Raw genomic sequence first — 15,189 nt, forward strand, 5'->3', positions numbered from 1 at the left:
CTGGCCAAAGGTTTACATCAAGAGGTGAAATGGGTTTAAAGGTAGCTTTCAAGATTATTGCACTTACATAACGTCTGTGTCTGTGTTTGCTAGTCGGACCCATGCTGGATTCATAGTGCTTGTCTGAGTGACCATGCTGCAGTTTTAACAAGGATACCCTACTCTGACAGTATACTTGCTCTGAGCCTACCAGCCCTTGGTTAATACCCTTAATTGTAAGAACAATGACCATCTTTTAACCCCTTTTGGTATGGTGCAGCTAGACCACTAGACCAGGAGATGGTCAGACAGATTAGAAAGGTTTTATACATATTCTTACTGCGTGTACATAAAATCACATGTTGATAAAGAGTTGAGACTCAAAGGTGGATTTTTGCCAAATCTCATGATACACAAAATATAAGGTGTTACTGGACATAGTTTACCACAATTTTTGCATATAACAATTTCACAAACTAAGAAAATGACATTTACAAATGGCTGCCATGCTATCCATGAACTTGTGTGGGCCTATTTAAGGGATGTCATTACTGGGATCATTAAAAATCCCAGCTTCGTAAATCCAGAGGTTTCAAAGAAGATGCTGAAAATGCAACAAAACTGTGTGAAGGTCGACAAGAGCGTCAAAAATCGAAACACACCTAAGTTGTATTGTTATTCAGCATATCAGAATCTCACTGGAAATAAACTTTCATTCTGCTACACGGAGAAATGTGTCAGTTATGGGAACAAGTAATATTTTGAACATGGCTACAGTGGCGGTAACTGGATCTGGATTCTTTAAGACTATTTGGGGCAGCATAACTTATATCGTACCTGCAAGTTTACACTATGTATACATTATAATTTTCAGGTGTTGAAAATGTAAATGTATACATAAGAGTGGGCAGATGAAGGGCATACAGAACAGAGAATGGACAATTTACTTATCTGAAAATTCAGGTGAGCTAAAAATGAATTCCATCTTGATGTGCATCTTTTGTCATTTACAAATTCCAGTTTCATTAAATATCTAAAAGTCTCCTGTTATTAAATAAACAACATGGAATAATGATTAAAAAACATTTCAGAAAAATAATACACATCTTTTTTTTAAAATCATGCTTTATTCCTTAGTGACAATATGATGTGATGACACACATTTCCATAAACATGTACAAACTTTCTTTATCAAACAAGGCTCAAGTCGATCTGATTAGAATTAATCAGCAACTTCAAAATGAGACATCACATGAAATATTCATTTGATCATTTTCATATCTCAGTACAGATAAGAAGACTTCTAACAAAAACTTGCGCAAACCCCATAAAATATTCTTCTAAGAACTGAAACACACTGTTAAATATTGAATTACAGTCCTTACTGTGCTTACCATAGCATGTGACTGAAAGTTCCGGTAAACATGTCTTTACCCATGCACCTGGGGTCTGGAAACCGTCAAATGCGCTGGACATGTCCGATTGGGAATCTCAAATGTCCGGTTTAAAATACTGCTTACAGGACATTTAAATTTTTCTGTCCGGACATTTTAAAAAGTATTGTCCTGGCATTCTTAAATTTTGACCGGACATGATCAACAGTTAGGACTGAGCAGTTTCTGTCTGCAGTTGTAACACCATGAAGATTATCTACAAGGGGGGCGTGGCCTAAATGCAAATTTCCGATTGGGATTTCAAATTTTGCGGACCCCTGCCATGCACTATTAGGTCTGATCAATGAATCGTTTTGTTTACCCAAAAAATGAAACTGAAACAATATTCCTTCCAGCCTCTGGCCTTTAATAGATATATCCATTGGTTTAGCGCTATGATCTTACACAGATGTCATGATGAACCACAGAGTGTACCTGATGAAGGCCGGGAGGCCAAAGCTTGAGATTACGTATATTTATCTAAATAATATCACAAAAGTTGGAGTTTTCAAGTACTGTGTTTATGGCAACTTTATATATGTATGTTTGTTTGTTTATATATCTAAAACTATATCATTTGAAGAAGTCTTTTGGAAACTTTTAATTCCCATCAATTCATTTATTTCCTATTGCTTCCTGATATATCTGAAATCTTCCTGCGTATTTCAGATTCTGTTATTGCCTCTCACTGTAAAAGGTCATAACACAAACTGTCAACACATTTAATAAGTAAACACAATATAACTGGCTTGTAACAACACCCAACAGCCAAAGAGCATACATAATGGACACCGTAATTAGTTTCAGAGGAAACCATGAAAACAATATTTCAAAACGAACAATAGCAAATTTCATATTGAATTCACTGTGGTTGATAAAAGGGGTCAGGGAGCTGTTTGACACAACAATTAGAAAGGAAAATAGTTATACTGTTGCTCACCTGGATATGGAGTCAACAGTTAAAAACGCCAACAAAGATGGACTCTTGAAAAATCCAGCTGTCAGCTTTGACAGTCTGCTTAAATACAAATAAGTAACACCAAAATCTAAGGAAATAAAAAAAATATGATCACATCATATACATGCCCAAGAACAGCTCCCTCAACCTGGATTTATAAAAGAAGAAGTTTACACAGCCAAAAATACATTTTAGAGAATTTAAGAGTATGGTGCAACAAAGTAAAAATATTGCAAAAATATTGACAATATATGTTGAGCCAAACTACTAAATACATGTGTACAATTTGTCATTACATTATTATTATTTTTTTTATATTATAATTGTCCGATTCATAGCAGTTAACAGGATTTTCAACATGGCTTGTGGTAAGTTCTAAAACAAATAGGGACGTCATATGTGAAGTTTCAGCTTCAATGAACCAGTTTTCTGAGATGTTTACAATGATGACGCACATCGTACAATGGACATCAGACAAACAGGCCATGCCATAAGCTCACTGAATTTCAGGTCAGGTGATCTAAAAATGATAATTCCAAGAGATATGCAATATTTCAAAACTTTTATCTTAGTAATGCAGAACATTGAAGCTAAAGTGATGTTGATATGAAAGAAAATGAAATCAAATAGTACAGTCACCAAGGTGATAAAAACATAATACTAACACAACAATATCATTTGTCTAGTGTAGACCATCATCTATTAAAGCCCTCCACCACATCTACTGTACTACTTCATCTCTCAAAGCAAGCTAATGCAAAATACAAAAGTAGAGTACACCAAATAAAAATTATGGAGGCATGTAGCAATTAAAAATTGTGCTAAAAATTTACATAAACAGGTAATTCTCATATCTCAACTTTCAAAAAGTATGAAAACCATGAAGCATCTCTCAAATTTGGGACAGAATGTAAAACAAATTCCTGAGTTTCAATAAACAAACATGAACGACTCCGTTACGAGTATCAGGACAAGAATTATGGACAAGAAATGCTGGTAATGTATAAATGTACAATCAAATCATGACTAGCTTGGATAATACCCAATAATATCTAAATTTGTTTACAAAACTGTTATACCCCTGACATTGAAGCAGTGAGTAGAACAGAGCCAAAGAGGTGTCAAAAATAATTAAAAAGAATATTACTGATGTAATCTGAGCGCTCATTGGTATGAGCACCTCTTACTGAAACCATAATGGTTAAAAGTGGCAACCAGCATGACTACACAGCAGCCATATTGGTTATGGAGGAACACAGTGTATACAAACCATTGACGTCCTACCATGATGACAGGACTAACAACACAATATCCTCTGTGCAATAGTAATGCCGTCTAACAGTGCTCGCAACAGATATTCACAATTCATGAATAAACATAAAATTGGCATGACAGAAAACATGATAAACATTTATAGCCAATGTTTTGATCTACTTTTAGCACAAGCATTGAGGAGTGCCTCTGCAATATTCAACAATGTACCCTTACTTTGAACCCTGGGTGGTCATTAACATGATAAATAAGTGCTTTTTACAACAATAAGTGAGTGAATGAGTGAGTGCATTGGGTTTAATTCCAGTTATAAATATCATGGCTTGTCAGCTAAATGTGGGAGGAAAACCTAACTGATGCAGATGTTTACAACGTTGGTGTAACCCAATGAGCACAGGTGTAGTCCAGACAAACCAATAAAACTGAATTTGACAATCATTGGTTTCTGGCATGCCAAGGGATGCAACTCTGCTCAGAGAATTGCTGTGCCTCAGATGACTGGGCCCCCCTCGATGACAATGAACACACAATGAAGATGTCATTGTTCCTGCTGTAAGACCATGAAAAAATAAAACTGTCTCTTCAAAATCCTGTTTTACAAATTATTTTGTCACCAATCTGTAATCTTGTCATCAAAATCCGGAAAAATTACTTCATCAGTAACCATGGCATTAGTTAAGACAAGAACAGATAACTCTTGATGACAGAAAACTGATACCATCTTGATGTTCAAAGCACGAACAATATTACAAACAGATTCTTTTACCAGACAAAAACCCATATCATTGATTGCCATCAGAGTAAAGATTTGATTTTAACGCGACGGCTACCTGTACCTCTGCTTTTGCTTCCCAGATTACTTTGACTAGTCCCCTGTTTTGATAAAAATAGTAAGAGACCTCAGTTTTAATTACCAAAGTCAATCATTGTAAACTTCAAACAACTTTGCAAGGTTATAATAAACTGATTATAAGATTTCATCCCGGCCATGCATCATTCTATTGTCCCGACAAACCTTTCGACGATTGCTATATAGTATATATATTCCTTTGATGACATACACTACATATGTCCTCCCAACAAACAGTCATCATGTTTTATCAATTAAACTAGTCTGTGACACTTGTCCAAAGCCTGAGTCAAGTAAAATGCTCTTTGGTCTAAGCTTAGCTAATAATATTCCATATACACTGTACTACCACTGACCTCTATTGAAATTAAGTTTGGGCAAGTAGACTCAAAAGTTCTTTGCACAGATTGTTAATCTGCATAATGAAGAGATTAATTAGCAGCAATGGACAGATTAATTAGCAATCATCAATATATGAAATACAAGGCCTCTTGCTTCACATTTCTAAAAAATAGAAACAAAATCTAATTATTAACTGTGGCATTTATGATGTTTTTTTGTCATATTTTACTAGAATTATGGCAAATCTTTCCCAAAGTTTATTTCCAAACATCCTGTGATAAAGCCCTCATACATCCCTGTATGCTGTATCATCTTCACAATGTTTCTCAAACAAATATAACTAATTACACTTTAACATGTCTAATTCACACACAATAGGAAACAATATATGGCCTCCCAGTGAAAAACGTGTATGAAAGGGAGACCACTCTTGCCATGATGCTTTGAAATATGTTGATTGTCTAGAAAGTTACATAAATAAATAAACAAAATATGGCAATACATTCAGGGTATCCTTTCTTTCTTCGCCTGAACTACATGTTCCTGGCTCTCCGGAGCCGAGATTCCAATTTCTTCTAAGAAAGCCAGGATCGCTTCAACATACTCGTCAGGGTGTCGGTGGAAATGGCTTACATGAGGCGAGTTCTCCCAGCATTTTAGGTGGACTGGGATTCCCTTACTGGCCCATTTCCTTGCTACAACTTCGATATCCTTTGCCACGCCAATCGGATCAGCTCGCGAGTACAGCAGCAAAGATGGCAGAAGCATCTCGTTATCATGGAATGCTTCAGAAGACCTGATATAATATTTGGTACTTGTTTCTTTGAATAATTTCAGGTATCCCTCAATTGATGACTTTATGAGTGCTCGAGAAAAAGAGTTAAAGCCAAGGACATTAGCAAATCCTCGTGGCACACCTGCAAAGTCAACAGGGCTGTCAAAAATCTGACCCAGAAGTCGATCTCGAATACTTGTGTACCTAGCCGCCTGGTCCCTCAGAGTGACCAGCATCTCGCCATAGAGATATCCCCCAACAGAGAAACCGTGGATCATGAGTGGCTTATCGCGTCTGCTACTGTCGTCCAGAATATTGATCACCTCCTGCATGACGACCTGAGCCTTCTTGGGCTGGATCACCTTGCTTGGAGGAACCTGAACACTCAATACGTCAAATCCTTTGCTTATGTATAGATTTCCGTATTTATCAAGATGACGCTTCTTTGCATTCATCCAACCAACAAGGACTACTAGGGGCCTTGACCTTGAGAGTGTTTCATTACCACGGATGCTGCGAAGTTCAAGGTTGTATGCAAACTTGACAGAGTCTGTCACAGGAGCACTTGATGTGAGGCGAACACATTGGATGAAAGGGGACATCTGCAACAAAGTAGCAAATAAAGAATAAATACAAGGAACTACTGACTAGAGTTGAAAATCTGTATCGGGACCATTACTGATCAACACAATAACCATGCCTCAAAACAATATTCCAGTTACATGACAGTGGCCTGTTAATAATCAATTTTGCATCAGACTAAAATTCAGGTGTCAGTACCTAGTTGACATTTCTGCACAGGTGCTAGTACGTTTATCAAGACCCCTGAAGATTCAGGGTAGAATTAGTCTTCAGCAACCATGCTTCTTGTAAGAGGTGACTGTGCTTGTCGTAAGATGTGACTAATGGGATCGGTAGGTCAGACTCAGTGACTTGGTTGAAGCATGTCATCATATCCCAATTGTGAAAATCGATGCTCCTAAATTCAATCACTGGATTGTCTGGTCCAGATCCAAATATTTACAGACCGCCATCATAAAGATGGAATAGTGCTGAATGCAGTTTTAAACAACAAACAAACAGATGATAATGAAGGAAGGACCAGTGGACTTGTTCTAAATGTCGCATTGAAAGACAAACAAATCTGTATGTCAACTCTGTCCTCATTGATACTACTGTAGTACAGCTCCTAAAATGCCACTTAAAAATATCAATAAGCATGATAGGGTAGTTTAAGATCTGGTATTCACTAAATCGCCATGGACATGCTCTAACTCTGAGGGCTTTGTCAATACTAATAATTAACAGTGATACTGTCAATACCTTCAGAGTTACCTGTGCTATTAGAACTTAATGGAGTCAAACAGAAACACTGACAAGTACCACACTGTAAGTTTGACTGAGATCACAGTTAACTTTGTGCGAGTAGAGTGTTTAGCTGTACCAGCAGATATAAAAATGGATTAACTCCCGCTTTAACATTATGATAACATCACACCCTTCTTGGTGCAGTAGATTCTGAGCAGGAATTCACTGGCTTTTCTGAACGGGCATTTTAGCATGTAAAACTTTAGGTCATCATGCAAAGTCAGAGAAATTATACATCAACCATAACATGGTTGAAGTTTGAGAAATCACTCGAATCTGTTGATCCCAAAGTAGAATCACTAGATTCTCATGATTTCTCCACTACTTCCAAAGCATCTTGACTTGGCAACGCTTGGTGTGTCAGAAATATCCAGAACCCATTGGTTACTGAAGTCAGTTTTTGGTCAGCTGCAATTAAATATAACCAGAGTAGGGATGTGATAATCTCATCTGCCACCTGATAATTGTCTCAAACATTCACATAACCAACCAACTTCAAACAATAAAATAAGGAAAAAACGAAGTAGACTCGGTTTCACTATTAGGAATGCAATACAATTTGTCTTTCTTAGGACGAAACCCCCGCCATACACAAACTGATGGCTCCCAATAATGAAACCCTTACATTAATGTTAGAGAAAAATCACTTCACAAAATAAGTAGTTTAAAAAACACCAATTTTGAACATGTTGAACAAAATAATTTTTCTCCCAACTGCCTGCCAAATTTGGAATCCTAGATAAACCTCTGCCCCCAAAATATTGAACCCTGTTTGTATAACAAGGCATCAACACACTGGTTATTAGCTCACTGGAACTTATACATGTATTAAGCTTATTTCCGTATGCTACATAAAACCTCCCTAGTCCTGCAACTGAAATAGTGTATGAAGGTAACCGAAAAAAAACCACTTAATCTATTAATCTTTTACAGATCCATTCATGGGTAGTAACAACGCGTGTTTGGTCTGATCTCTGATTAATGAATAATTTGAATATTCGTATATGCAAGGGGCCGACGTATGATTTCTGTAGGAAGTGACAACTTGGAGACGATGGCTTGCAGTATATACAGTTTTACTTTATACATGTAGATAGATACATACCAAAGACACTATGTGTCAGGGCAGCACATAGTGGTAGTGGTAGTTGTCTAGGTGCCCCGGATCACCCAGCCTAACCCTAGCTAGGCTAAGGGTAAGACCTTTCTTTTCCCTTCTCAATCTCTCTGGACCAAGACTTATATAGCCAAGGTCACCTGACATTTAGTAAGTAATAAATATAAATATAAACAGTAATTCATCAGTGACATACTTGCACATCTCGTTCAGGATGGCAGACAGTAGATGTACACAAAAATGGGGATTAACAATTAGGATTAGAATCTTATAATTAAGTGTTTCAAGGCATATAGATGTCATGGCTCAAGGGTAATGAGCCTTTGCAATTAAATGTTCTTCAGACAATGGGTGTCGTAAATCAGTGGCTATGACAGTAGTGTGTGGGGTCCTTTCTCGGAAGTATAGTATTTATCTATTAATCAAGACAAAATTTGCCATCTTTTATTCTTGAAAACCCTGAAGTCATGAATCCATTATTTACCCATGTACAACTCAGCTGTGGATGCATATAGCAATTGACATCTATTATCTTATCAGAGATACATGTTTATAATAACAATGGTTTATACTAAGTGGCACACACTCCGCTTCAGCACAATGCTGAATTATATGACTTTATCTACCTTGGTATGTTATCATACATTTATCTGCCTGTCAACTTTGTCAAGTAAGACTTCATCTGGCTGACAAGGTCAATGTTAGTTCCTGACCCAAATTAGATAAACAATAGTGGACCACTTTACATACAATCTGGGCTAAAATATGTTTCAATCTACAAGCCAGAACTGGACCAAAAGCATTATTTTCTGTAGATTTTAATGTTATTTTTCTACTATTAATAGCTTAGCTCACTAAAGACCCCTGAAAATTACGGGGTAGAATAGCTCTTCAGCAACCCATGCTTGCCGTAAAAGGTGACCATGCTTGTCGAAAGAAGCGACTAATGGGATCGGGTGGTAAGACTCGCTGACTTGGTTGATGCATATCATCGATCCCAATTGCGTGAATCGATGCAATCATGATATTAATCACTGGACTGTTTGGTCCAGACTCAATTGTTTACAGACCGCTGTAATATAGCTTGAATATTGCTGAGTGCGGCGTTAAACAACAAACAAACCAACCACTAGACCTAACAAAATGTTACAAGACTTGGGCTTCAGATAAGTGGCCGAAGTCAAAGACTGCAATTAACCATGTGTACAGGTTCGTGCATCATCTGTCTCCCAGACCAAGAAAACAAAGTAAACAAGGAATCAAGTCTAGAAAAAGAGGGGCAAGTCTAGATTGCCCTAGTTCAGGGAATTTAGAATTGTTCTGGGCTCCTTTTGGATTTTATTATTTCTATGTTGTAGATATAGATTTTTACATAAGATTTCAGGAACTTAATGTCAGTCTAGTTTGTGCACAGTTGATGTCAATTTCATCATCAGTTATTAACATGTGTATTAATGTTTAAAATGACTAAAATGTTCACAAAAGCAATTTACAAATTCAATCATTTTTCAAATAGTTTGATGTAGTCTCTCAGTGACTAAAAATGATAGGATTAATAAAACAACAAAAGTCAATGCATATTGTATTATTTTTGTGGCTTTTATTCCTAGCATAATTAGTCTATTGTGAATTTTTTAAAGCTGTTTTGAACTTTTTCTGTCAATTTGTAAAATGATTGAAATATTTAGGTATTTTGTAAATTGCCTTAGTGAACCACATGTTACACATTGACTGTAACAGATACACCTCATTAATCACATGACCTTGCAACCTCACAAATAGTTGGACAATGTACAATGATGTAGTTAAACCATTATATAAAGTATGTGTGTGAGTAAGTGAAAGCTGTGTTCCACACAATAGAAAATAAATTCTTCAGGACCCGCTAACTCTAAGTTGACAAATTTACTTCGAATTGGGAAAAGTAATTTTTGTGTTGGCACAGTTCCGTCATAAAATGGTATGATTACCCACTATATTAAACGCCGATCAACTTCTAGATCAATCTGTCTATGCATTCATACTGAAAATATTCCATCAATGTCGGTCCTACTATTAACTGACTTCTAATTTTACCACTGGTCAGTTTTTATCTCGATTCTACATGGACTTGATTCATCATGTTTACTGGCATCTGCCAAGCAGGCCAGCACATTTGTCATTGCAGGCAACAAGTGATGGAAATTTTCAAGAGGGAACATAGCTCAATCATCAGCATGACACTAACTGGGATAAATGTATCCGACCTTTGGACTATCATGCTCGTCAGCAAACTTGACCTTGTTTACGAACAGACCATATCACTAAATACACGTTAGATTGTATACAAAGTAGCCAGCAACACGCTTGTCCTAAAGCAAGACCAGAAAGTAAAGATTTGACACTGCCACTTTTTCCAACTAACTTTGTTTATGGACAAACCATATCACTAAGTACCATTAGTATTGTATACAAAGTAGCCAATGACAGGCTTGTCCGAAAGCTATGCCAGTAGGGCACGGTCAATTGTCCCTAAATCTGAGAGGACTGGAGGAATAGTCTCTGGTAAAAATCAGCATATATCCCACTCCAGCTCAACAGTAATGGATGTGGAAAACTAAAACTTATCTCACTGCTGATAAAGAAGGCGTTTTCATAATTATTTGATATTCTGGATATCTAGTATTTAAATTCTTGCATTTTTTGTTTTTTGTTTAACGCCACACTCAGCAATATTCCAGCTATATGATACGGTCTGTCAATATCGAGTCTGGACAAGACAATCCACTGACTGACAACATGAGCATCGATCCACGCAATTGGGATATGATGACATGCATAAACCAAGTCAGTGAGCCAGACAACCTGATCCCGTTAGTCGCCTCTTACGACAAGCACAGTCACCTTTTACCGCAAACATGGGTTGCTGAAGACCGATTCCAACCCGGATCTTCACAAGCTTCTGCTAGCATATATAATAGGAATTCTACCATTTGGTAAATACTTGATTTTGATTGGCCAATCAGAGGTTTCAAATCACAATAAGCCCCCTCCGATTGTAACAGCGGATTAGACGGCCACAAAACCGTGGAAGGAAATATTTTTAGAATAGTACTTCTTTTACAGTCAATGTTTTAAATAATTATATGTAAAATTATAGGCTACAAAATGCAAAGTTTCTGTTTCTACAATATTCAAAGGATGTGTGGCAATACTAACTTGCAGAACATGATAGAAATCTACAGACTGAATGTATTTCAACTTTTGAAGACAGAGAGCTTGCTATTTGGCACTTTTCTGAATACATGTGTGACGTCATGTCATGTCACAATAAACAATGTGATGTAATAATAGTCAGTGTTCCCGTTTACTGGTAGTTACCAGTTTTTTACCGGTAAAATTAGGCTTGGACTGGTAATTCATGTGACTGCCAGTCCCTGTGGACCGGCAAATAAAGTACCTTACAAATCTTTGTTGAACAAAACATTGGTGATATTCATATAAGTATATTTTTCAAATGAAGTAAGCTTGTCTAGGGTTCCCCTTGTCTATTTCTAGTGCAAGGAAATAACATTTAAGTATATATTTGTAGTGACTTAGTTTCGAAATATTAAAAAAGAAGAGAGAATTGTGACTGAACTTTGTGTGAATGACAAGTAAATCTTACTAAGTTACTTCAGAGATGACTTCATTGCATTGAATATGATGTTGAGGGAATTAAAACCAGGTAATTTTCACATGTTTTTTTATTTGTTGAAAGTTGGGACTGGCAAAAATTAGAGGGGACTGGTAATTTTTAGAGTTGCCAGTCCACCAGGACTGGCAGTTTCAAAAGTGGGAACACTGAAAGTGGAACAAAGCCTTTGCACAGCTTGCTTAGTTTTCATAAGGGGTGCCAACCTCATGTTAGCTTACAAAATTGGTGTGCTACTTGCTCCCAGTGCCTGTCATAAGTTCTAGTGAAGTATTACGCTGTTAACAAACTGTTTGAGCATATATTTACAACATTCACACTCACTTCACTCAAGATGTGCAAATGATTGAATTGTTTACCAATTTGGTTTTGCAATATGTAAAGCAAGAGAAATCTCCAGTCTAAACCACTGCATATTACAGAAATGGTAGACTGACATTTAGTCCCCTAAATAAAGTTATCTTATTCAAAAATATATATCTACAAAATAAAAAAAATAAAATCAAAATGGAGCCCAGAATAATCCTTAATTTCAGGCCAAGAGCTGAGGCAATCTAGACATGCCAAATCATTCTAGACTTAAGAGGGACTCCTTTTTAATTTTGTTTCTCTAGGGGCTTGGAGACAGACTATAGAAATGGGTACAAATTGTAATACAGTTGAAACATTGATCCATAAAACAACTGGACAATCAGCCTTCAATTCCAGACAAGTAGACTGGAACAGTAACAGCAGAGTGAGTGAATATTGCTTCAAAATGTTTTAAGCAATATTCCAGTAATATTACGTACACAGGAAACAGAAATGGAGTTCAGTGTGCCGAATCCAACCCGGGACTTCATTGTGATGCTGTAACCACTAGGTTACCCAAAGAGATACTGAATTTACCACTTCCATATTGTAACACTAAAAACCAAATTGTAACAGTAATTTTCAAGTACCACTGCTGAATTAGATTAAATAAGTTTATTCTCAACTTTAAACATAAATATCCATAAATAACAATATTTTCGCCGTAATGTTGTATTACCATCATTATAATTCTTTATTTGTGGTTTTTGCTTGTTGTTTTACATTGCACTTAGCAATATTCAAGCTATGTGATACCTGTCTGTAAATAATCGTGTCTGAACAAGAAAATCAAGTGATTGACATCATGAGCATCAATGTTAATTCGCAGTTGGTATATGATGATATGGCTCACATTAAGTCAGCGAGCCTGACCACCTAATCTCGTTAGTCGCCTATTATGATAACTATTGGTTGTTGAAGACCAATTCAAACCCAGGTCTTCACATGTGTCTTTATTTGTAATTATGAAACACAATTCCAAGTTACATTTGTAAGTGCAACTGGAAAATCTCAGGTTTAATTAAGAATTGACCTTCACTTTGTGCGAGGTCAATTCTTATATTTTTTTTATCACAAATTCTTACCCCAAAGGATGTAGGCCAAGATCTAAAAACAATTTTATTTAGTACTTGTGACTTCATGTTTACACTGAAAGCCATACAACAACCAGCTACATCGCGGAGTAAAATAGTTCCTCAAAAAGAGAGGTGACATGGGCGTATGGATGCACAACTTGCTCTCCAGAAACATCTTACGCAGCACACGTGTTCAAATCATATCCTCATTAGATGAGAAAGGTCTGTAAAGAACTACCTCAGTAAGTCAGTCACAATGACAGCGCGTCGTAATACATTTACATCAAGTACAAGACGTCAAAATGGCCGACACGATAAACGTGACGGGAGAGATTTCTGAAGTTGTTAATGAACCTGTGGCGGTTACATGTGTTAGTCATCATTGATCAACTGGCCGATCATTGAAAGGTGAATAAAGATGCGTCAAACAGACACTAAGGTAAATTCATAGATTGCTGGAGACGGTCAATGTCAGCCTAGGCATGGATCGAGTCGATACTAAGATAGTTTAGATGTGCATTTCTTCGTTTATTCATAAGGATAGGCCGTAGCGAGGATAGTCGTTAACAATCATGCAGTCATGCTCTCTGACATTTCTCAATGTATACTAAAACGCTGAGACCAAGAATAAAGGTTCTAAATGATCAGAAAGAGCGCTTATGCATGTTTTCGTGCTAGGGAATTCCCAGGGGTTTCACCAGGAATGTGGAAGTAGTCCGTCAGTGTTTACGTCATTTCAAGAACACGGTCTCGTGAAAAACGTATGAACGTCAAATTGTGTCGTTCATACACTTATGAACGTCAATTTCGCGGTCATGTGACCGACCTCTGGTCCAATGGAAAAGCCGTATATCTTGTAAACTTCAAATTAAAAAATTATTCACTGTTATAGACATATGGTAACAAGTAACATATAGGTCTAAACATTTGAGGGAAAATAAGCACCATCTAAGAATAATAGTCACTGTGTACTATTATGGCAAGCCATCTGTTAACACATATATATAATATATAACATAACGTTACAATATTGCTTTGTCTAACAATAATTGTGAATTATTGACTACCTCTCCCCCAAACCCCTACTGGTCGATTTTATTCATTATTAGGATTATTTTAATGTTAATAATGTGTACATTAAACTGATGTATACAATTCGGTTCACGGATGATGATGTTTGAAATAAGTACCGAATGACAAAAACAATCTTCCCTTGCTCAAACCACTGTCTGATGGTCGTGCGTACAATGTAAACAACAATACCTCTTGACTGCAGTTTGCACGTGTTTAAAATATTGCCCTTGTCTCTGGATAAGTAATTAAGTTCAGTGACATCGTTGATGTTTTTAATAAATGCTCACCCGCAGTGACAGGAAAGATCGCCGAAGGCCGATGGACGACATATTGTTGAAGTGTGATCTAAAGTAAGATTTTTCTCTTCTTGGTCTGCTCAACCTTTCACGTCATCTGCTACACTGAAACCGCATATGTTCACCGCTAGGTGGCGTGCTACGCGAACAGCCAATCAGACCGGGATATCTTCACACATGATATATCGGGAGATTCGTGTACTAGTTAATGGACAGTATCTTTTCACACACGTGTATAGCTCATGGCTTGGCTGCTTGTCTCACAATCCATGAACCATGACATTATCCCTTCTGCCCATATCTTACTCTGATGCTAAAGTCCTAATGAAGCAAGTGTAGATTTTCAAAAGGTGACTACTCTAGAATCTCCCATTTCACTGGGGCTCCAGTAATTTATTTTCAGAGACAAAGCGTTAGTCCAGGAAATGAAGGCATGTTTTCAAATGCACATATTTTGAAATTACTTTTGAGTTTATTTGTCGCCAATCCTTTTGTATGAATATCGGGACGAGGCTCAATTTGCAATTTTGTTTTGAGTGGGTTTTCATCTGAATTATGGAATCACATAGATCTACATACTTCACTCGAACAAATCACCTGACTGTCGATTCTTACCCGGATTGTA

The 15,189-nt window shown here is 36.9% G+C and overlaps 1 protein-coding gene across 1 annotated transcript; it reads right to left on the reverse strand.

Moving 5' to 3' along the window:
* Nucleotides 1-1,086: 1,086 nt before the first annotated feature.
* LOC139462418 (transmembrane protein 53-like) lies at nt 1,087-14,662 on the reverse strand. The gene is made up of 2 exons (XM_071244119.1): nt 14,556-14,662; nt 1,087-6,211 (listed from the first exon to the last, which is right to left on the reverse strand). The coding sequence occupies exons 1-2, from the start codon at nt 14,595-14,597 to the stop codon at nt 5,339-5,341; spliced, it is 915 nt and encodes a 304-aa protein (XP_071100220.1). The 5' UTR covers nt 14,598-14,662; the 3' UTR covers nt 1,087-5,338.
* Nucleotides 14,663-15,189: the final 527 nt, after the last annotated feature.

This window comes from Haliotis cracherodii, unplaced genomic scaffold (assembly GCF_022045235.1).
Source record: "Haliotis cracherodii isolate W230 unplaced genomic scaffold, xgHalCrac1.p SCAF_15, whole genome shotgun sequence".
NCBI lineage: Eukaryota > Metazoa > Mollusca > Gastropoda > Lepetellida > Haliotidae > Haliotis > Haliotis cracherodii.

Bases quoted from the DNA above. Each gene is read 5' to 3' on its own strand.
- LOC139462418 (XM_071244119.1), bottom strand. From the start codon at position 14,597: ATGTCGTCCATCGGCCTTCGGCGATCTTTCCTGTCACTGCGG. The intron at 6,212-14,555 runs GTGAGCATTTAT...ACTTTGTTGCAG, and splicing joins GATCTTTCCTGTCACTGCGG to ATGTCCCCTTTCATCCAATG.